The sequence below is a fragment of the Aspergillus glaucus genome (assembly GCF_001890805.1).
Source record: "Aspergillus glaucus CBS 516.65 unplaced genomic scaffold ASPGLscaffold_7, whole genome shotgun sequence".
Taxonomy (NCBI): domain Eukaryota; kingdom Fungi; phylum Ascomycota; class Eurotiomycetes; order Eurotiales; family Aspergillaceae; genus Aspergillus; species Aspergillus glaucus.
This window is the reverse complement of record NW_019170459.1, coordinates 92,319-113,383: the sequence shown is the minus strand read 5'-3', so window position 1 is coordinate 113,383 and position 21,065 is coordinate 92,319. Positions and strand designations below refer to the sequence as shown.

The 21,065-nt window shown below is 50.9% G+C and overlaps 10 protein-coding genes across 10 annotated transcripts; 5 read left to right on the top strand and 5 right to left on the bottom strand.

The window, feature by feature from the left end:
* Nucleotides 1-258: 258 nt before the first annotated feature.
* ASPGLDRAFT_123872 (GTPase-activating protein) lies at nucleotides 259-3,826 on the bottom strand (the record flags this gene model as incomplete). Its single annotated transcript, XM_022540436.1, has 3 exons — nucleotides 259-2,569; nucleotides 2,617-2,968; nucleotides 3,022-3,826. The coding sequence occupies 3 exons, from the start codon at nucleotides 3,824-3,826 to the stop codon at nucleotides 259-261; spliced, it is 3,468 nt and encodes a 1,155-aa protein (XP_022402111.1).
* A 653-nt stretch (nucleotides 3,827-4,479) lies between these two features.
* On the bottom strand, nucleotides 4,480-5,662 carry ASPGLDRAFT_24455 (uncharacterized protein; the record flags this gene model as incomplete). Its single annotated transcript, XM_022543389.1, has 2 exons — nucleotides 4,480-5,367; nucleotides 5,426-5,662. 2 exons carry the CDS (start codon nucleotides 5,660-5,662, stop codon nucleotides 4,480-4,482), a joined length of 1,125 nt encoding a protein of 374 aa, XP_022402110.1.
* Nucleotides 5,663-6,039: 377 nt separating this feature from the next.
* ASPGLDRAFT_45378 (uncharacterized protein) lies at nucleotides 6,040-8,658 on the bottom strand. Its single transcript, XM_022546229.1, has one exon. The coding sequence runs from the start codon at nucleotides 8,262-8,264 to the stop codon at nucleotides 6,192-6,194; it is 2,073 nt and encodes a 690-aa protein (XP_022402109.1). The 5' UTR covers nucleotides 8,265-8,658; the 3' UTR covers nucleotides 6,040-6,191.
* An 83-nt stretch (nucleotides 8,659-8,741) lies between these two features.
* ASPGLDRAFT_146653 (SDR family oxidoreductase) lies at nucleotides 8,742-10,144 on the bottom strand. Its single transcript, XM_022541892.1, has 5 exons — nucleotides 10,015-10,144; nucleotides 9,702-9,960; nucleotides 9,488-9,651; nucleotides 9,093-9,443; nucleotides 8,742-9,029 (listed from the first exon to the last, which is right to left on the bottom strand). Exons 1-5 carry the CDS (start codon nucleotides 10,064-10,066, stop codon nucleotides 8,905-8,907), a joined length of 951 nt encoding a protein of 316 aa, XP_022402108.1. The 5' UTR covers nucleotides 10,067-10,144; the 3' UTR covers nucleotides 8,742-8,904.
* A 199-nt stretch (nucleotides 10,145-10,343) lies between these two features.
* Nucleotides 10,344-11,237, top strand: ASPGLDRAFT_45375 (uncharacterized protein). Its single transcript, XM_022546228.1, has 2 exons — nucleotides 10,344-10,622; nucleotides 10,678-11,237. The coding sequence occupies exons 1-2, from the start codon at nucleotides 10,563-10,565 to the stop codon at nucleotides 11,179-11,181; spliced, it is 564 nt and encodes a 187-aa protein (XP_022402107.1). The 5' UTR covers nucleotides 10,344-10,562; the 3' UTR covers nucleotides 11,182-11,237.
* Nucleotides 11,238-11,574: 337 nt separating this feature from the next.
* Nucleotides 11,575-13,367, top strand: ASPGLDRAFT_146648 (cytochrome P450; the record flags this gene model as incomplete). The annotated part of the gene is made up of 4 exons (XM_022541891.1): nucleotides 11,575-11,932; nucleotides 11,987-12,187; nucleotides 12,250-13,007; nucleotides 13,060-13,367. The coding sequence occupies 4 exons, from the start codon at nucleotides 11,575-11,577 to the stop codon at nucleotides 13,255-13,257; spliced, it is 1,515 nt and encodes a 504-aa protein (XP_022402106.1). The 3' UTR covers nucleotides 13,258-13,367.
* Nucleotides 13,285-15,496, bottom strand: ASPGLDRAFT_168509 (transcription factor domain-containing protein; the record flags this gene model as incomplete). The annotated part of the gene is made up of 6 exons (XM_022542673.1): nucleotides 15,338-15,496; nucleotides 15,233-15,287; nucleotides 14,222-15,179; nucleotides 13,744-14,164; nucleotides 13,415-13,691; nucleotides 13,285-13,363 (listed from the first exon to the last, which is right to left on the bottom strand). Exons 1-6 carry the CDS (start codon nucleotides 15,417-15,419, stop codon nucleotides 13,285-13,287), a joined length of 1,872 nt encoding a protein of 623 aa, XP_022402105.1. The 5' UTR covers nucleotides 15,420-15,496.
* Nucleotides 15,497-15,851: 355 nt separating this feature from the next.
* On the top strand, nucleotides 15,852-17,509 carry ASPGLDRAFT_45372 (glycosyltransferase family 69 protein). The gene is made up of 3 exons (XM_022546227.1): nucleotides 15,852-16,699; nucleotides 16,758-16,983; nucleotides 17,053-17,509. The coding sequence occupies exons 1-3, from the start codon at nucleotides 16,082-16,084 to the stop codon at nucleotides 17,466-17,468; spliced, it is 1,260 nt and encodes a 419-aa protein (XP_022402104.1). The 5' UTR covers nucleotides 15,852-16,081; the 3' UTR covers nucleotides 17,469-17,509.
* Nucleotides 17,510-17,728: 219 nt separating this feature from the next.
* Nucleotides 17,729-19,452, top strand: ASPGLDRAFT_45371 (uncharacterized protein). Its single transcript, XM_022546226.1, has 2 exons — nucleotides 17,729-18,930; nucleotides 18,985-19,452. The coding sequence occupies exons 1-2, from the start codon at nucleotides 17,756-17,758 to the stop codon at nucleotides 19,358-19,360; spliced, it is 1,551 nt and encodes a 516-aa protein (XP_022402103.1). The 5' UTR covers nucleotides 17,729-17,755; the 3' UTR covers nucleotides 19,361-19,452.
* On the top strand, nucleotides 19,363-20,262 carry ASPGLDRAFT_1346976 (uncharacterized protein). Its single transcript, XM_022541318.1, has one exon. It carries the CDS (start codon nucleotides 19,498-19,500, stop codon nucleotides 19,906-19,908), a length of 411 nt encoding a protein of 136 aa, XP_022402102.1. The 5' UTR covers nucleotides 19,363-19,497; the 3' UTR covers nucleotides 19,909-20,262.
* Nucleotides 20,263-21,065: the final 803 nt, after the last annotated feature.

The following is a 21,065-nucleotide window of genomic DNA, read 5'->3' as shown; positions in this document are numbered from 1 at the left end:
ATGGAAATGATGGAAAATGATACATGGATTTCTGTTCTGACCAGAGTACAACGCAGTAAAGAGACACGAAGAAAAAGGAAAAGAAATCTAAACGACAGAATGGCTAGATAAGACAACAACGAAGTCAACGATAGCGTTGGTATTAACAACACTGAAAAAAGAAGAAAAAGGAAGGTGAGAGATATAGAAATAGAGAGAGTGTGGTATGTGTGAGTGAGTGGGAGCAATAAGAGAGGAAAAGAGAGAAACGGGTGGCCATCACGACTCAAACTCAACAACCTTACTAACAACAGTCCCATGCTCAGCAGAAGGCGACACATCACGTTCACCCTGAGGACTTCCACCAATACTACCTTGTGCATGACTCTCTGCCTTGATCTCCTGCCCCTCCGGCTTATCATCACTATCCAACAAACTCGCCTCATCCCTCCCCCTAACACTAACAACCTCTGCCCCCTCCAACAAATCCCGATCCGCCTCACGTACACTCCGTCGTTCCGGATCTGCGCCGTACGCCCCAGCGCCCCAGCTAGAAATCCCGCCCACGATAGCAGGCGAGGGAGTAGTTTCTCCACGGTGAGGGTGATGTTCATCTTCCTCGTCTTCCTCGTCGTCCTCGTCTTCGCGATGGACGGCGCTGCGCTCGAGATCGCGCTGTGCTTCGTCCATGCGTTTCTTGACTTCTGCGGCCATGCGGATGCCGTCAGAGACGATGTTGTCCAGGACACCGCGGAGACCCTTGCCTGGTGGGACGATGCCGCCTGAAGCGCCGGCGACGGAGACGTTGTTGGAAGCGGAGAATTGGGGCTTGGGGATGTTGAGGTTGGAGAAGGTGGTTAGGTTTGAGGAGAGGGAGGAGGAGGCGATGGAGGCCGGGTGGGAGGGGTGGTCAAAGAGGTGGAAGGAGGTGGGGAAGAAAGAGTCGAAAAATTGCTCGAGGAGTTCGTCGGCGAGGATGACCATGCGGAAGGTGGGGAGAGTGATGTGCAGGGGGTTGTTGGGGTCGAGGGCAAGGTTTGCGGATTCCGAGGCCGCGCGGTTGTGAGCTTCTTGCTCGTCTTTTTCGGGGTCTGGGGTGCCTGTTGCTGAGTCGCGGTTGGGCTTTTCGTCAACTTCGATTAGGTCTTCTTCGTCTTCGCCGATGCTGAATGAACCCAGTTTATCGACTGCTTCATCTGCCTTCTCGTCTGTTCCCTTTTCAGCAGCTGCCTTTGAGTTCTCAGGATGACTAGGGTCGGCATATTCGAAGCAGCGACGAATGAAAGCGCTGACACTACCCAAGAACCGTTCCTCAGTAGATAACTTGTCATTATCGATTTGTTCCCCATCATGACCTCCATTCAATTCTTCCAGGGGCTGACTAGGCGCAACCGTGCCTTCAAAGCCTCTCCGCGACAGGAAAAGCAAGGTCTCCGAGACTCTAAGGATACCCTCCCGATCAACGGTACCATTTCCAGTGTCGTCGTAGAGGTTGAAGAAGTAATTGATGTTGTTCATGATATCACGGGGACCCTTGAGGCGAGCCAGTCCGTTGACCACGTTCTGCAAGCTCAAGCCTTCCGATGGGTCAGTTGCCCATTTACGGTATAGACGCTGCATGAACTCGTGGTCCGCTGGTTCGGGCTTGTTCAGAGAAGACGAAGATCGGTTGAAGCCCCTGAAACCCATGTAATTCGGCTCAGCCGTTGAGCCCTTCCCGGACGGACCAGAAGAGTCAGAAACTGCCCATCTGCATGTGGCGGCAAGGAAGTCTTGGAAGGCGGCATAGTCCATATGTGTTGGACTTGGTCCAAGGCCAACTCGTCCGACTTCTCTGTCGACAGGAGGTCCAAGAACCGAAGTCCGCTCAATCTTCTTCTTTTCTTGGCGCTTGTTCTCTTCGTCATTGACTCTTTGTCTTTGTTGATGGTTGTAGAGCACCTCGTAGAATCGATCATAGATAACACCCAAGTCGTCCATACTGAGACGCTTGCTCTCAGGTCCTAGGTTTCGGATAGAAGTGCGCTTGGCGAAGCTTTCGATGTTTTCGAGAACGGCATTCTTGTGTTTTTCGCGTAGCTCCGTAACTGTGCTGTGTGTAATACCAGAAAACTCCTTGAAAGCAACCACCATCAGCTCCTGGAAGCGGGTGATGGCTCTGAGCTTGGGGTTCTCAGATCGTGGGTGGGCTGATTCGTCCAGACGGGAGAAGTAAGATTTCAGAACTGAGATGAAAGAGCCATCATCCTGGACGTCCAAAAGCTCTTCACCATTGATCCGAAGGATGGCCAATCCGATCTGGAATAGCACTTTAGGACCCTCGAGGAAGAACACATCCAGCACACGGAAAGCAAAGACGAGAGGCATAGAGTTGATATAGAGGGAAAGGAACCAGGGCAAGGAAACGACAGAGAGCTGGACGTCCGACTTCCCAAGATGATCCCACAGAATTGGCATCGTCTTCTCGACCAGGGATTCAAACACCTTCTGGTCAAGCAACGTGCCGTACATAGTTGTGGAATAGTAGCCCGGTACCAGGCGATCACAAAGAACAGACAGGAGGAAAAAAGCTTGCGCTTCGGACATATAACTAGACAAATCAGCAACAGTCCAAGCTACCATGGCCAAGGCACTCACATTAGTAGGGCGGCCACGACAATATTCATAGCTTGGCAATACCCAATCTCCGCATTGGTCCAACTGTAGGCTGTAAGGACTCTCCGGAGGCGTCCAATACCTTCCTCGCTCTGAAAGCCAGGGTACTCGGGTAAACTTCGATTCAAATCCTTCTCGATTTCATCGATCGCCAGTGACTCTTGTCCCGAAAACTTGGCAAGAGTCTCCTGGTATAGTTTCGGTGACCTCATCCGAAGATAGACAGAACCGGAGGTCAACTCCCAGATCTCTCCTCGCAACCGATTAGGAAGACCAACTCTGACCAACTTGTGAAAGGTTGGTTGTCGAACAAGAGTCACATTCCGGCCATTTTCTAGGGCACAACGCCTTAATAAACACCATCATACAAAGCGGGGGAAATCGTACCTCTAAAATATTCACCCCACAGCCTCATCTTACTTCGGTCCCGGAGCTTGCGAGCATCGCCGGGATAGCGGAAAATCATCCCTAACCCAGCATCAGGCGTTTGACGCACATCGGCAGGGTTACTTTCATCCTGCGCCTTGGACTTGGCACCAGACAGCAGGTATTCCGAGTAGCAGTCGTTTACTACCACCCGCAGACTCTCAATATCCTTCATACACTCCCGCAGTCCCCTTTTCAAACCATCGCAGAATCGTTCACAGGCCTGCCTGCTTCCTACCAGCTCGATGGTGAATCGCTGCGGAACGAAGTTCGGTTCTTGCGTCTTGCCCAGTGCACCGTTCCACGTGGTCAGGGCAAGAGAGAAGACGTGGCTGAGACTGTTCAGTCGCTCGACCCGACGAACACAGCATAGCGGCAGAGTAAACCCATTCCCAAACGGTCCCGTACCATGTGTTTGTCCGGCCCAGTTAGTCGAAGCATTGAGGGCAGCAGAGGGCGCAAAGCTCGTGGGCTGTGTGGAAAAGCAGAGGAATCGCTCGCTGATATGGAGGCGGCCGACGTAGCGGTTTCCGGCCCGGTCGAAGTCGCGCGAACGGTCTCGGTTTGCGGTGCCATGAGGGATCGGAAGGATTAGTTCGGCCGTAATCTCCTGCATTGGATTCTGGGAGTCTGGAAGACGGAATTGCTGACGGAAGAGAGAGGCCTTGGATGGGTTGCGATCCGTCGAGGTGAGAGCGGGAAGGCTGAAGTTGGCCGGATCAATCAGGGATTGGGCCTTGGTAACGAATGACGACCACTGCATCATGACGTTGGTTGGACAAAAGAAAAGAGACTATAGGGGGGGCAAAGACAGGCAGATAACGGGAGGCTGTCAACAGCCTCTGGTGTCGGTCTGGTCGGACGAATAGAGGGAGAGGAATGGAGGTTCGGCGGAGGTGTCTCGAACTAGAAGCTTAGACGGCACTTGAACCCGTAAGCAGGAATGCCCATATGTGAGAAGAGAAACAATAGGTAGTCATCGTAGAGGCACACGCAGCAACCTAACAAGCAAACTGGGGGCTGCGATGCGCCTTGGGGCTGATGTCGAGAGCGATGCCGATGGAGGGGAATGCGTGGAGTTCACGTTCCTAGCTGCACGTGATCTGTCCACATTGACTGCTCTACATAGTACATGATATTCAGATATCTAGGTTCATATCGCGTCCATTAAGGAGAATATGGATATTGATTTAACGTATCTATTCAACCTAATCACAGGCCAATAAAGTTTGTTGAAGTAATCGAAGAGAATCCAAGAATAAAAGACAAAACACCCAACAAAGCCCAGAATCCAATACCAAAAGCACCGAGAGAAGAAAAAGAAAAAAGGTCATGAAAGTGATGTTCAAGGACTATCGCACAGCACAGCCCGTGTTTATACATATAAACATAATGTTAATCTGCCTTGGCGACTGTTATTCATTGCTTTTCATCCGAAACGATGACTCCCTCGTCAACGTAAGCAGGGGGAATCTCGTCAGACTCCTCCATCAAGCCCTGCTTCTCAGACGCGGTTCCTCGCTCCAAGTTGGCAGTGGTTTGCTTGTCGCCCGAGCGACGGTAACGCAGCCAGAAGAAGATAACGACCTGGCCAAACAGCATACCAAGGGCACTCGCGAGAAGACCAGCCAGAACACCGAGGACGGCGGGAACAACAATGAAACGGAAGATACGAGACATAGTGTGGTGCAAGCCACCGTGGTGGAAGTGGTGCATGTGCGGCGGGGGCGGCGGAGGGAGGTGGTCACCGGCGTGCGAGGGGCCACCTTCAGCCCAGGCACCGTCACCGTGGTGGTGGTGAGGGCCATGGTGCATGGGACGAGGGAACGGAGGACGACCGTGGCAGCCCTTGGGTCCACCCAGTCTAGACTTCATTCCCAGCATACGGGTCTTGGCGGCAGCAAACAAGTCGCGCATACGGTTGAACAGAAGCTGTCTCAAGCAGCTGGGCTTTCCGCGGCACTGCTTCCAGGACACACGGTTGGGCGCGGTCTCTTCCACCTCGGCCTTGGCCATGTAGATGTTGCCCTCACGGTCGTGGATCAGGGAAATCGCAACGGTATCAAGGGGAACGGGGTGGCTGTCGAGGTCAAGGACGGTGAAACGGATCTCCAACAATTCGACCTCCTCCTCAGGAGGGATAGGCAAAGGCATCACCTCGAGGGCGTAGCCCAAAGGGATCGGGTCGGATTCTTCGCCATCGGATTCGCGACGCTGAACGGCGTTGATAGTGACAGGTGGTGGTGGCGGGAAGACCTGGTGACCGTTGGCCAGGAGCAATCCATCATCGACCGAGAAATTCATGGACTATGATCTGCATGTCAGCATGCCTTCTGCATAAAGACTAGTTGTCAGTGCAACTTACGAGAGACGTCTTGAAACCGTCAGACCAGCTGACTTGGCCGTCCTCGTCGACTTCGCGGAACGGACATTCGGTGCAAGAGAGTTCAATCAGTTGCTGCTGTGTAGATTGCACCTCCAGAGGGCTCAGAGCCGAAATGCCATCCTCAGGAGCGATTCCCTGAGTCTCCGGGACGACAAGCACGGCGCTTGAAGGCACAGCCAGGGCGGTAGCCCCTAATAAGAAAGAACGAAGGAACATGGTCGACAGTAAGCAGATGAAGCAAGGGAGAAAGGAAGAAGAAGAATAGAAGAATAGGAGAGTAAGAAATTTAAAAGATGGACGTAGGGTGAGATAAGAAAAAAGAAAGAGAGTGGCAGATGAGATGGTTGGGATGGAGGCAGTTCCGAAGATAGAAGAGAGAAGAGGAGTGGTTGACGAATGCCACTAGTCTATTATTGGCTGTGGCGCGTCGCGGCGGAGTGGGTGACGCAACGGCCTGCGTGGCGCTAGTCTGTTTGGGGCTTAGTTAGATCCTCAGGCATGTATGTCAGGTGATCCGGCTGAAACTTGTTCCGCCAGTGTTTCGATACTGTGAGATAAATGTTATACAGAGTACAACAACACAATAATGGAAAGAAGAAGAAGAAGAAGAAGAAGAATGAAGAATGAAAATACCCAATCCATTCTATATTCAATATTCCATACCCAATATATTCATCATGATCATAATCTATCAGGTGGCTTAGCCGCCAGCTCTAAAAATGCATCCGGACACTCACCCATAAGACTAGCCTGCCACGCGGTCATTCAAAATTTTCACCACTTGAAAGTTCCATACCTGTACCCAGTCATGCTCATTTCTGTGGCCTCTAAGCAGCTCAATAGGAATACAGCGTGGGGTCTTGTTAGCTGCTGTCCACTGCCACTCGTCATCGCTCCACCACACATACACCAGCCTTACCATCAAAACTCCGAGAATGTAGCTCCACAGGAGTACATATCGCACTAGGCGCTTAAGATACCCCTCGGCTTCCCGGACGGATGTGGTCATGGTTTCTTCCGACCGGTGCTGCGCCGTATCATCCTGCTGGCTCGGAGATGTCGCCATGGCCCCATGGATCTGATCCCTCGGACTTGTCTTGATGTATTCAACGTCGGTCGGAAGATTGAACTGCTTTCTCAGGGTTACCTCGAGGCGTATTAGTCTGTTTATCATACCACCCAATAGTATCGTCAGCATGTAAAGCAGGTAAAGCAGAGGGTGCAGGGTGCTGATAAGCCGCTCTCGATCCTCTTCATTGAAACCCGGGTCGGGGCTTCGAGCGATATCTTCCGTCTGAGTCCCTCGCTCAAACGTTTCTCGCTTCTGATATACGCTATGATCAAATCGTGGCGCATACGGGGCTGTGTCTTCGTCTGCCCAAAATCGTCTCGAAGTCGATGGGATCCCGAAGGGCTGTCTCGGATGATCGACCGGAGTTTCCTCGTGCCTGCTTGTGCTGTCTGCGAGTAGTGCGCTTTCGTCGTTTGAAGTGCCCGTCTGCGCATCTTCCGAATTGGACATGTTTCCATCGCTGGTCATAATCCGTCGGCGATCATGAACAAGGGAATCCGTCGACAAGTTCGACTCATGCAATTCAAGCGGCAAGTCTGATGCAGTGGAGATACTCTGGTTCAACAAAGAAGCATTATCACCACTATCGTCTGAGCGAACATCCACCTCAGGGTCGGAATCTTCCTGGTGCTCGACATGCTCGTATTCGTCTGATTCGCTCGCCAATCCATCCCCAAGTTCATCTTCCAGCGTCATAGATTGGAATAGACCATAATTTCTGCTGGAAGCCCTGCTATTATTGTCGCCATCAAAGTGAGAACTGATTGGCGAACCCTGGGCGGCTGACTGTTGAACATTTGCAGACGCGTGAAGCGAGTCGGGCAGCTGCTTCTGTCGATCATTCTTCAAACTCTGAAACTGACTAGCCATTTGCTTCAAGTCGTTCTGGCACGCCTCCAATTTCCTCTTGTAGTCATCTATCGAATGGCTAGCCTGCGCCTGGCGCTGATCAAACTCATCGATCGTTGCGCGCATTGCTTCCTCCAGCTCCTCCTCATGCTTGCGGCTGTCCTTCAGCTCGTTGTTGCGCGACTTGAGCTGTGTGCGCAATTGCTTCAAATTCTCCATGTCGTTCTCACGTTGCAATCCTGCAGCGTGAACCTCTTTCTCCAGATCCGACTTTTTAGTCCGAAGATCCTTATTTTCATCTCTGAGCTCCTTGGTCTTTTCCTGCTCCAATTTCAATTTCTGTTCCAAATCACCAATCTTCCCATTCATCCCCTCCGCATCCTTCGTAAATCCCTCCTCGGCTTCTTTCAGCTGCACACCGAGCCTCGCAATCGTTTGTCCCTTCCTTTCACTTTGCACCCTTTCCTCATCAAGCTCTTGCTTAAGACGGTCCAGCGACCCCATAAATGAATTATTGCTGCGCACACTACTCGCAATGTTCTCCTCGTTCGAGCACGCATTCTCCTGCTCCACCTCCAGCTCCTCAGTCAACCTATCGATCTCTCCGTTCAGGCGCTTGGTTTCTTTGGTTGATTCGTCCCTGGCCGCTTCGAGGAGTACCAGGGCTTCATTCTTCTTTTTAATTTGCGAGTTTGCTTTTGCGAGCTTATTGAGGAGGTGATTAATTTTGCTTTGGGGATCCTTGATGTCGTCGATGTCGATGCTGTGCATGCTTGCCGCGAGGTTATTGGGGGATTCATCGTCCGACATGGCGAATTGTAGCTCGTCATCCATAGAGCCAGCCACGTCCGCTGCCTCTGCAGCAGTGTCAGTCCAGTCGTCTTCGAACACGGACATTGTGAAATGCATAGGGATTTTTTTTTTTTCAGTAAGTATAGTTGTGAGTATGAGTATGGGTATTAACAGTAACCAAGTTGGTTGAAAGAACCGTAGAAAGAGCAGAAAAACAAAAGAGATGTATCGAGGACATCTATGCCTATTTATTCCAATGCCAGAGACGACGGTAGCCATGTTGCATGATAATTTCTCGAGTTCCCTATAAGAGTTTCCGTGGGATTTCTTTGAACATAACCAGCCAGTGGTTAGATGACAAAACGATATACTCAATACTTTGTCCATGTCAAAGGACTTTTTTGTTTGGCTAGTATGGAAAGCCCTGTTGTCTTGAGTATCCTATGGAAGATTCCGTGATTCCTTTGATGCGTGAGGTAGATAAAGATAACAAAGGATGCATGTATTATACAATGAATTGTTCAAGTTCAAAGAACGCCGGTTGTCAGATGGGATGCTATGTTGCGAGCAATCATTTACAATGGCGTTTGAAAGATGACATCTCATACTCAACTATATATATACAACAAAACAAAGCAATCCAAGGAATTATATCTATTATTTAATTTATGCAAAACAAATAACCAGATTAAAGCAAATATCAAAACAAAGACGCCCCTGAACTATCAACACACATCTAAGACCCTTACAACTTCGACTCCTTCGACCCCTTCACATTCGGAACCGCATCCCCCGATAGCAGGAAGTCGGGGTACTCGAGCTTTCCAAACGAGCCACCGCCAGCAGACATACGCCAGGCCGCGCCGTCGACTGTATATTGTTAGTTCTTTTCTTTCTCACATTTCGTTGTTTGAGCACGAGACGGAAACATACCAACTAACACCTGTCCACTAACGTAGCTCCCAGTATCTGCAAAGACATACACAGTCGCATCCGCGATATCGCGAACAGACCCGATTCTACCAAGAGGCTGGGTCTTGATGTACACATTTTTAGCGTCTGAGGGGAGGAGACGGTCCATTCCCTCAGTCGCCGCAATAGGTCCCGGGGCAATGATATTAGAAGTAATACCCAACGGACCAAATTCAACCGCAACGCTGTGCGACAAAGCATCGATTCCTGCCTTGGCCACGGAAACGTGCGCCTGGAAGGGCATTGTTCTGTAGTGGATCGTCGCGCTGATGAAGATGATTCGTCCGCCGGTTCCGGTGGGAGAGGGTTTGACTTGCTTTGTTAGTATGGTTATTAACTGGGGGCTGGTGACATACGAGTGTTCGGGTCGACCCTGTGCTTCTTGGCCGACTCCACCAGATAAGGCAGGGTAGCTTTGAGGGTGTTGTAAGATCCCAGGACGTCAATGTCAATCACAGACTTGAAAGCATTGGCCGAAAGCTGGTTAATCGAGGCAAGGAAATTGCCTGCCGCGCCGGCACTAGACAAATATCAGCATGAACCAAACCACCCCAATGCAACGTGACATACATAACGAAATCAATCCCCCCAAACTCCTCGACACACCGCGCAACAGCATCATTCAAGCTCTCAAGCTTCCGCACATCCACAGCCCCAACGCCAATGACCTTCGCACCGGGACGAACAGTGGCAATGTCCTTAGCAACGCGCTCCGTCTTTTCCACGTTCCGCCCAATGATGCATGCGTTAGCGCCTAGGTGGACGAGAGCGCGCACCTGTGCGCTGCAGATTGTTCCTGCGCCGCCGGTGCAGAAGACGACCTTGTTTGCTGGTACCAGTTAGTTATGCACGGGTATCTGGGGATGGGGATGGGATGGGGTACCGAAGAGACCGTCCTTCCAGGTGTCGCTGATATAGTCTAGTTTGGAGGACATTTTGTGGTAAAAGGTAGAGGATTATACTATAGAGAATGGATAGAGGAAGGGAACATGAAGTTATCTGTCTGGAGTCCCCTGGTGATGCCTTCTCCACTGCCCAAAGGGGAAAAGCCGCGGCTGTCGGTACACCGCTGTACATGCATCCGCAATTTATGCAAGGACCAGTAATCACATTAGCTAGTTATGCATGCATATAAGCCTTGTGAATCAGGCATCAAAATCCCACGATCATAGTTACCCCAAACATCTTGAAATTGAGCTTGGCTGGTGTGTATGTAGATCTAGAACGATCATATTTGCTACCCAATATAGCCCGGAGCCCAATTGTTTGCTTGGAATCGGGCGTCTGCCATTGGTCGGGTAATCAACTAATTCCGACGTCACTTCCGGCTATCCCTCATATTTTTCTTTCCCTTCCTACAGTCTCTCTACACTCCATCAACCTCCATACCTGTACTCAAAGAGCTTTGGCGTGGCAAGCCAGTCCACCATCATGCTGTGCCCCATCACCGTCTCCAAGTTCGTGGGAACGGTCTCCCTGGGCCTGTTGACCGTAAGTCCCCATCCCAACCCGTATTCATTCATCCGTACTAATGCCAATAAAACAGGGCCTCTCCTACACAACCACAACCGTAACCCTCCCCTCCCTAAAACTCCTCCCCACATCCACCTCCGCCGCGCGCTCCCTCACCGAAGCCAAACGTCTCTCCCGCAAACACTCCTTCCGCCTCACCAACATCGCCAACACCACCCTCCTCCTCGCCTACCTCGTCTCCCCGCGCCACCGCAAACACCCCTACCTCGTGTGGATGTGCGTGACCTCGGCCCTGGGCTCGTACGGCATCGACTACTGGTTCAACAGGCAGTCCGGGATCAAGAACTGGGTGGTGGGTATTTGGCAGGAGAGTTACTCTGCGGATCTGCTTGGAAAGGGCGTGCAGGGGAAGAAGGAAGAGGATATTGTTGTTGTGGAGACGGAGGAGGGGGGTGTGAATGGGGAGAGGGTGCAGGAGGAGATGGAGGAGGAGAGAGTTGCGCATTTGGTGAGAGGGGTTGTTTCGGGGGCTGCGCTTGCGATGGGGATTGTTGGGCTTTGGGGGGATAAGAAGTGATAACTTATTTTGATGTGAGGGCTGCTGTAGCTATGGGTTATGTTGTGTTGCCGGGCTCTTCATTCGATGTATTAGTGTTATTCTCAGCTCTATGCCAGTAATGAGCTATGTATCTAGGTTCACTTTCCGTTGAAATGCTTCAATGAACCTCTTCGAAATATCTCTCCAAAGGCAATTCCCCACATCATGCCAGAGCAATTGCTCTGTACAGAGTACAACAGCGGCAAATAAAGTGTGGAGGTGGGGGAGGAGGTGGAGGCGGAGATCTATACCTCCACACCTGTCCATAGGCATAGTATCGAGGGAGCGTAACGGGTATATAAGCCCAGCTCACCCGTCAATTCCCCAGACCATCCAACAGCCATTCCCATCCCATTCAATTAAATTCACACAATGTACCCCCTCATATTCCTAATCCCACCCCTCCTCTACCTCCTCCACACCCTCTATAAATCCCTAGCCTCCCCCCTCCTCACCCTCCCCGGCCCATTCTGGGCTCGCCTCACAAAACTATGGTACTTCAACCGCGTGCGCTCCGCCCACTTCGAAACCGACAACATCAATTTACACCAGAAATACGGCCTCATCGTGCGTATTTCACCAGACCATTACAGCATCGCCGATCCAGCGGCCGTAAAGACAATCTACGGGACGGGCAGCAAGTTCACCAAATCAGTCTGGTATGAGGGATGGAAGCATCCGAGTCCGGAGAGGTGGACTTTGTTTCCGGATAGGGATGTCAAGAGGCATTGTAAGCTTCCCTCTTCAGTAAAGATTTGGTTGAGTTTGTGGTTAACGATGGCAGCTGAAACAAGGAAGCGGTTTTCGAGTTTATACTCGATGAGTTCGTTGATAAATTACGAGGCGTTTGTAGATGACTGCGCGGATATATTCTCGCAGCGACTTGAGGAATATGCGGATAGAATGCAGGAGTTGAATATGGGCCATTGGTTCCAGTGCTATGCGTTTGATGTTATTTCGAGTATTACGTTTGGTGGACGATTTGGTATCCCCCCCCCCCCCCTCCTTTGCCCCTCTTCCCTTGGTACAGGTTGTTGACAAAGACAGGCTTCCTAAATGAGGGCAAAGACATCGAAGGCGCCATGACCGCTCTCCAGAAACTGATGATGTACAGCACCCTCGTCGGGATATACCCACAATGGCATCCGCGGCTCTTCGGTCCACTAAGTAAATTCAGCTGGTCTGGAGCTGGCGGACGGGCGTACATCATGCAATATGTACAGGGGAAGATCGCGCGGCATAACGAGGTGAAATCAGACCCTGAAGCTGCGCCCGGAATGCAGACGAAGACGCAGGACTTTCTGGAGAAAATGGTTCTGGCGAGGGATAAGGATCCAGAGAAAGTTAGTGATTACCACTTGTTCATGATGGGTCAGTCGAATGTCATCGCGGGATCGGATACAACTGCGATTAGTCTCAGTGCGATATTGTACCATTGTCTTCGGAGTCCGGGTGTCTTGCATAAATTGCGGAAGGAAATCGACTCGTTCACCGAGCAGGGACGGTGCAGCGAGAAAGTCACGTTCAAGGAAAGCCAGGAAATGCCGTACTTCCAAGCAGTCATGAAAGAAGCCCTCCGGATGCACAGTGCAACTGGTCTGCCGTTGTGGAGAGAAGTCCCTGCTGGCGGCGCGGAGATTAGTGGACGGTTTTTTCCCGCTGGAACGGTCGTTGGGATTAACACTTGGGTTGCGCATTATAATGAGGATATCTTTCCGGATGCGAGGGCGTTTAGGCCTGAGAGGTGGATTGAGGCAGAAAACTGGCCAGAAAGATTGAAGGTTATGAATGACATGTATATGCCGGTGAGTGCTTGTCCCGTTCAAAAGGAAAGATGGATAGATGCTAACGAGACAGTTCGGCCTTGGATCACGAACATGTCTGGGGAAACATATTTCCATCCTCGAGATGTCGAAGTTGATCCCTCGTTTGGTGAGGGACTTTGATTTCGAGCTCGTCAATCCAGAACGAGAATGGGAGACGGAGAACTTCTGGTTCGTGAAACCGGTGGATTTCAACGTTAGGACGAAGCGTCGCAGTACCCTCAAACAATAAAAAAAGCATACACCATTCAAATGAAAGTCACATACAACCCCCCAAACTCATCCTCCTATACTCCTCAATCAACCCATTAATATCCTCCATATCCGTATGATCATACCTCTCCCCCGCCCTTCCCTCCTCCCTCTCCCCAAGTACAGCCATTCCCAACCCACCCAACCCACCTTCCCCATCCCCATCAGCAAAATCCCCAGAAGAACAAGCCAGCCTCATAACCAAAATCCGCGCCAACTGCCAAAACTCCGGCGCATACCTAGCAAACCCAATCTGTTTCCACAACGTATCTGGACGATGCGGGATATGCGAATCTTCTGGTATTCGCTTGTTCCATGTGCGGCGCCAGTTTTCAAGGCCGGTTTGGAGTGGAGTTAGGGGGGAGGGGAGCGTTATGAGGGAGTTTTGGAGGTGGAAGGTTAGGGAGTGGAGGCCTGCGTATCGTTAATAACCGAGTTTATGGGGTGGAAGAGGGGGGAGGCTTACATTGGACAGTGGTGAAGAGGTTTAACGTTCCAATTTGCGAGAAGCCCAGGACTAGCCCTTGTTCTTCTGATGCTTGAGCCTGGGGCCGAGGTTGACACATCCTCCGCACCACAGAAGCCACTGATAATCTCTCGCGCCAGAAAACGCTACCCGACCATTTACCAAGTTCGGATAAGCACTCCTCGGCAGATTCAGCCTGAAAACAGGTTTCCGGACAAGCCATGTCCATTCGTAGTTCGGAGACGACCATGCGCGGGGGAGAATTGTGGAAGATTGTTAGGGCGGCGTCGAAGAGGAAGACGTATGTCAGGGTTCTGACCATCTCCTCTTCAGCTGCGAACTGTCTCCACCATTCGTCGGATGCGTGTGCTGGGAGGGTTCGGGGATGCGTTGCTGTTGATAGTCCGATTTCTCTTGCGAGCTGCATAATTAGTACAGGTTTGTAGGGTAAAGTAGGTGGTGTTGGCTGTTGGCATACCGAAACCATCATCGCATGTCTATACCGTCTCACCCTCCCCTGCGCCTCAGCTGAGCCCTCACGCTTCTGTAACGAACACACCAAATACGCCGTTTGAATACACTCCAACCTCTTCTTCCACTTCCCATCACCGGGTTTAGGTGCTTGCTCTGCATCAGTAAACCACTCCTGTCGAAACGTGATGACCTCCACTGGATCCATCCATTTCCTCGCTCGTTTTCCATCCTCTTCGTCTGGCGATATACATGCTCCGATGATAACCACGACGGCTAGTAGTGCTGGCGAGGCATTGGCGGGGTTGAAGAATGGGCGATGTACGAAAGGACAGGTTGGGTACCATAACGCCCAGAAGAAAGTTAGTAAGCGATGGATATTAGAAGGGGAGAAGAATTCTGTGGCTGCACGGTGTGTGTCTAATGTCCAGGATGGGATGGATGCTGCGACGATCGTGGATGAGTCGGTTGTCACTGTGGATTTCAAGCAATTGATGATCTCCGTGGATTTAGGGAGGAGGTCATCATCTTGATCATATTTGTCCTCGTTAATCGTGCTTGTTATTGTGTCGTAGTATCCAGAAATCATATCTTGTTTCCGTCGCAGCGTCTCCCGATCAAGGAACGTCGCCATGCCTCGTGCCGAGGTGAAATAAGCCAGATACTCCAGTCGTTCCGCAAGAGTAATATCTGGTTCGAGAGATGGTGGATATAACCAGTCTAGCGCCGTGAAATCAAGCCCCGATGACATGCTCACGAGAAATTCGTTCTCTGGTGTTCTGATGGGTTGGTTGATCAACCCGCCTATGTCCGGAGACTGCGGCGTCAAGCCATCGGGATGCTCATTTCTGTCTGGCTCAGTAGCATGGCAGATTCGTTTCCATGGTCTATTGTCATCTTTGGTGATATCGTCGGGGCTGGTGAAAAGTGCTCTGCAGGTTCTTTCGTGTCGTTTGAGAGCGTCGCTGTGGCGATGTTAGCCATCTATCCCCGTCGACGATGCGTCGGCAGTACATACCTCCGTTTAAATGAACGTTTACAACCATTGCATTCGTACGGTCTTTGATCCTCATCTGCGTGGCGTTAACCTAAAAAAATTCAAAGCGTGAGGTGCAATCCATACGTGACGCGGAATGTCGCCGGAGATGATCCGGACGACTAAATTGTGCGAGACAGATATCGCATTGTAATGTATTCGCCGCCATTTCAGCGCCGGTGCTACATTAGATGGTGTTTTGGGATGAGGTCGCGTTTCGGATGTGGATTTCCCCACGAAGCCGAGATAGCCTCGGAAGACGATCAGAGATAAAGAACCATAGTTATGTATCGCAATCAACGGCGTGATGAATTGTTTTTGCTTTTGTTATTGGTGATCTTTTTTTGCGGAGGGCTCTCCACAATGTGTCGGATCAATTGAAAGGTTGGCAGCAGAGTAGGTCGCGTGTCGGATATACCGGATTGGGTAGGGATGAAGCTATACAGATTGTCTCTACCCTACATGTCTAGCTGGGTTTAATTTAACGCTATGGGATTTAGTTTGATTTTGTCTGGGAGCAGTTATGAGTGGTGTTGTGCTATGTGACCACGCGCGTTCTACCAAGTCCTCCGTACATCCATCGCATCTGCAGTCAACCGTTCACTCATTCTCGCAGACATTGCGATTGAATCCTGGCGCATTGTACTACCTATACAGCTTTACTCATTTCCCTACTTGGAAATGTGGAACTCACACCATTTAAGGGGAATTAGACCCCCTTTTTACATACCAGCCTGCCTTCATCCAGTACTAGCTCCAACCAAGGAGGTCTGCCTACCAATGCTGCGACCTCAATCCTACGAAAACTGTTGATATCCATAATGTCCAGACATGGTTGTCGACACTCTATACAAACCCCGGCCCCGGAGAACTCGACGATTCCGGCTGCCACGCCTTCTCCACGTGCTGATCCCTCTCTTCCTCGTATGGAGCGTGATTGAAACATATTCCCTGTCCAACCATTTTGCCCGGATCGACAGCACCACCCAATACCAAGACCGATCCCAAGACCATGCTATTCCCCTCTCGGCACGTATATTCATCGCCAGCATCCACTGGAACGACGAGGAGGTCCTGCGGAGCCATTGGAATAATGCGATTCTGAACTTGGTGAGGGCGTTGGGCCCCGACCGGGTGTTTTTGAGCATCTACGAGAGTGGGAGTTATGATAATACCAAGCACGCGATAAGGGAGTTGGATGCAGATCTGGAGGATCTGGGCGTGCCAAGGAAGGTCGTGTTGTCGGATGTGACGCATGAGGATGACATACAGGTGCCGGATACGGAAAAGGGCGAGGGTTGGATTGATAACGACGAGGGAGAAAGGGAGTTGCGACGGATTCCGTATCTTGCCCGTTTGCGGAATCAGAGTCTGCAGCCATTGGAGGAGTTGGCTCGGGATGGGGTGGTATTCGACTCGGTTTTGTTCTTGAATGATGTCGTATTCACGGTACGTTTGTACTCTCGCTCTTTGTTTGTTATTGCCAGGCTAAGGCTGTCGATATTAGCCCGGGGATGTGCTGGAATTACTCGACACCAATGGAGGTGACTATGCAGCGGCTTGTTCGTTGGATTTCTCAAGCCCGCCGTCATATTACGACACCTTTGCTCTTCGTGACTCGCACGGCAACAGCCATGTCACGCATTCTTGGCCGTATTTCCGGTCCTCAACGTCCCGGCGGGCAATGAAGGTCCTCGCTCCGGTACCGGTCTCCAGTTGCTGGAATGGAATGGGTATGTTTTGAACATCTTTTCACGCCTTTCTGTGCACTTTTTCTCGGCGGAGAATTAACGGACGATCAGTGGCCATGCCAGCCCTCCCCTTTTATGAGCATCTCCGCTTCCGGGGGATCTCCGATTCCTTGGCCCAATCGCATCTCGAAGGCTCCGAGTGCTGTCTTATCCACGCCGACAATCCCCTGGCGCTGCACCGCGAGACCTTTCTCAATCCACGGGTCCGTGTGGGCTACAACGGCTCCGCTTATGACGCCGTGCATCCTGTCAATGAGTGGCTCTCGCCGTGGCAGATCTTCATGGGGCTGTGGGCAAATCGGGTGCTACGGTGGACGACTACCGATGCGTTTAAGGAGTGGAGAGTGCGTAGTCGGGTCCGCCGGTGGGAAGAGAGTGACGGGTACGGGGAGAACACTGAGCCGGGAGAATTCTGTTTGATAAATGAAATGCATGTATTGAAGCCATGGGGATGGGCGCATGTATAGTTTCTATTTCTGCAGTACAACAAATGCATATGTTACTGAATATCCTGCCTGACATCTGACACCCGCAGACGGCACTGTATCCGGCGTGGTTGATATTCGGCAAATCATCGCATGACAGCAACCACATTTTCTTAGCAGGTTTTCCCCGCAGATCTGCAAGCTTCATATAATCTCTCTCCTCTTCAAAAAAATTTTTATTTTTTTTTTATATATATATTTTTTTTTTAATTTTTTAATTTTTTTTTTTTTCACTTGTATTCCCATGATTCATATTTCCCGTCACCACAATGGAACCATCACCCCCCAAAGACAAAAAACGAAGCCATATCGAATCCAACGAAATCGAACCAAACATCGCCGAGGAAACCCTTTGCGACTCAATCTCGCTCTACCCAAAAATCATCTTCTACTGCATCGGTCTGAGTTCCTCATTTCTGCTATCCGGCTATGACACCGTCATCGTCGGCACCGTAACCGCCATCCCGCGCTTCCAGCAGGACTTCGGCGAACTCTTTGAAGACCGCCACATTATCCCATCAGTATGGATGTCGCTATGGAGCGCGCTGGGTTTCATAGGCTCGATTATCGGCGCAGCAGCAGCAGGACCCTGGCAGGACCGATCGGGCCGTCGCTGGCCACTAGCATGGGGCAGTTTGATATCAGCCGCTGCGATCGCGATTCTGTACGTCTCAAATGTCCCCGAGGACATTAACACGCGGCGCGGAGTGTTCTTGTTCGGGAAGATTGTGCAAGGTTTCGCAATCGGTGTTGTCACCGCGGTCACGCAGACGTATATTTCGGAGACCGTGCCGACGAGTCTGCGCGGGCCGACGATGGCGCTGTTCCCCACGTTCACGCAGTTGGGCCAGCTTGTTGGTGCGATTGCGATCTATGTGTCTAGTCGGGATTCGTCAGATAAGTCATATCTTGTGTCGCTGGCGTCGCAATGGCCGTTTTCTGCGGTGCCGTTTGCTATGGCGTTGCTTGTTCCTGAGTCGCCGGCGTATCTTGTGCGGAGGGATAGGAGTGCTGCGGCGTTACGCTCGGAGCGACGGTTACACGGTTCTAAGGTTGATGTCGAGGAGGTGGTTGAGCAGTTGCAGCAGTCGATTGGGTTGGATAGGGCGTGGGCGCAGGAAGTTACGTATCGGGATTGTTTCCGGGGGGCGAATGCTAGGCGGACGTTGATTGTGGTTTTTTCGATGGTGATTCCGGTGCTTTTTGGGTTGCCGTTGTTGTCGAATGCGAGTTATTATTTGCAGGTTGTGGGGATGTCGGATCAGTATAGTCTTGTGTTTTTGATATTGGGGATTGGGCTGGGTTTACTTTCGAATGGTATTGGGGTTTGGATGGCCAGTCGGATTGGGAGGAGGCCGTTGACGGTGTCATCACTGGGCGTTACCACCGTCTTATGGCTGAGTATGGGTATTGCTGGTTGTTGGAACAGCGTCGTCACAATCTGGTACGCCCCTCCCCTTATTCCGCTACCCGAACATCAAGATGCTAACGAACCCAGGTACACTGCCGTAACCCTAATGATAATAATAATAATATGCAGCCTCGGCGCCTGGCCCGCCTCCTACGCCATAGCCGGCGAAACATCCTCTCTCCGTCTGCGCGCCAAAACCCAAGGCCTGGGCATCCTCTTCCACAACCTCGCCAACATCATCTTCAACCTGATCCTACCGTACATCTACAACCCGGACTCTGGAAATCTGCGCGCGATGACCGGGTTCGTGTATGCGGGTTTTTGTGTGATTGCTGTTGCTGGGACGTGGTTTTGGGTTCCGGAGATGAAGGGACGGAGTGTGGGGGAGATTGATGCGATGTTTGAGTTGAGGGTTAGGACCAGGGATTTTGTGAGGACGAGGATTAAGGGGGGTTTCTTGTGATGTGTGTTTTATTTTATGCATAGTATAGTGCACGTGAGATTTATTTGGATTATTTGTTTTAACGTCGGCTTTGTTCTCTTCTCTTCCACACATAAACACTTCCTACCTTTCTAAAATCTCCATCTTAAACTCCCAAAATGTCCGCAAACATTGAAAAAAAAAAAAAAAAAAAAAAAAAAAAAAAACAAAAAAAGCCCAAGAACACGCCCAATCCACACTCCCCCCGCACACCCTCTACATCGCCCTCTACATCCGCTCCGACCCCCACCCCAAACAACTTCCACTGGGCATTCTACCACCACACTCCCGAAACGCACCACGGCGGCGGTACAAAGTACGAAGTCACGAATCCTGGGTCTAGTGAAGTTGGTGGCTGGATTGCTTCTCATGAGCTGGCGAGCGCGATCTTTCAGGATGCGTTTCTGTGTGTGTTGATTCGGATTGCGGATGCTCCTGAGGGAAAGGGAGGAGTTTTGGAGGAGATTATGAGGGAGAGGGATGCGGGTTTGAATGAATCGAGGGAGTTACGTGTCGGGTTTGGTTGTTGATTGTACTGAAGAGGTTGGTGAAGGAGGGCATCGTTCAGTGTGCTTCTGGTCTCGGATCGGAGAAAGTGGAAGAGGAGTGTATGGTGATTGGGAATAGATTTGCTGAGGAAGCAGCGAGAAATGTGCAGCCTAGGCCGGTTGTTAAGTCGAGGGTTTCTTTTGGTGGTGAGGATTAGAATGCCGGTAAAGTTGGGATATGGCGAGTCCGAGTCGTACAGTAGATGCATTTCCTTCCAGGCGTAGACACTTTTATAGAATATTCTCTCGTTGCCATCTCATCCTCCTTAAATATCTATCTGCGTAAAGAATAATAAAGAAATTAAATTAAAAATGACTTCAAGAGCCCGAATAGCTACGGTCCTTCGAGCCCTCAGCCCTCAACATATCTTAGATCCAGCCTAACTTTCTCGGGATGTTAATAGTATCCCTCAGGTGCCTATATATAAAGCCCGTTTAATATACGCGAATGGTAATGTCGTGCCCCAATGCCCCAATTCTTCAGCCATTCGAGGAGTTCAGAGTAAGGAAATACGGTAGAACTACTGAATGTATAGTAGAAACTCCTCCCGCGTCTTCGTTCCCTCTACCATCGCCGAATCCTCGAGCCCACGAACGGCAACCGCACACCCCGCGTCGCAGCCGTCATATCACACGCGTAATCGAGCCAAGAACGATACGAGACATACTGAGGCTGCGGGTACGTGAAGGGAGCTACTGGGTGACGGTTGGGGTTCGGCGCGGTGTACCAGTTGGCCAAGGAGATGCGAACGACGGTTGCGCCTTGCGGCTGCAGATCAACGTGACCAGGGCCAGCGGTGATGATCTTCTCGAACGGGATAATATTGGAACTGGCGCTTGGAGAGGGGCTTAGGCTCTCGACACATGGGAGGTACACTGTTCTACGATAGTTTTTCTTGGTATTCAAGAGTCCAACTGGTGTTGCTTTGGCGCCCAACGTATGATAGCCACCCGCCCTAGTTCTAGAATTAGTCGCTTATTGAACAGAGTCCTTCGAATGAAGCTTTGCTGTTCCTGTAAATTTTTATCTCGTCCATTAGGCCGCACTGTCTATCGCTTCTGATCTGCACAACACAGATGTACCAACTGAACCAAGAAACGAAAAACGCTAGACATAATGAAGAAGAGGCGAGTACTTC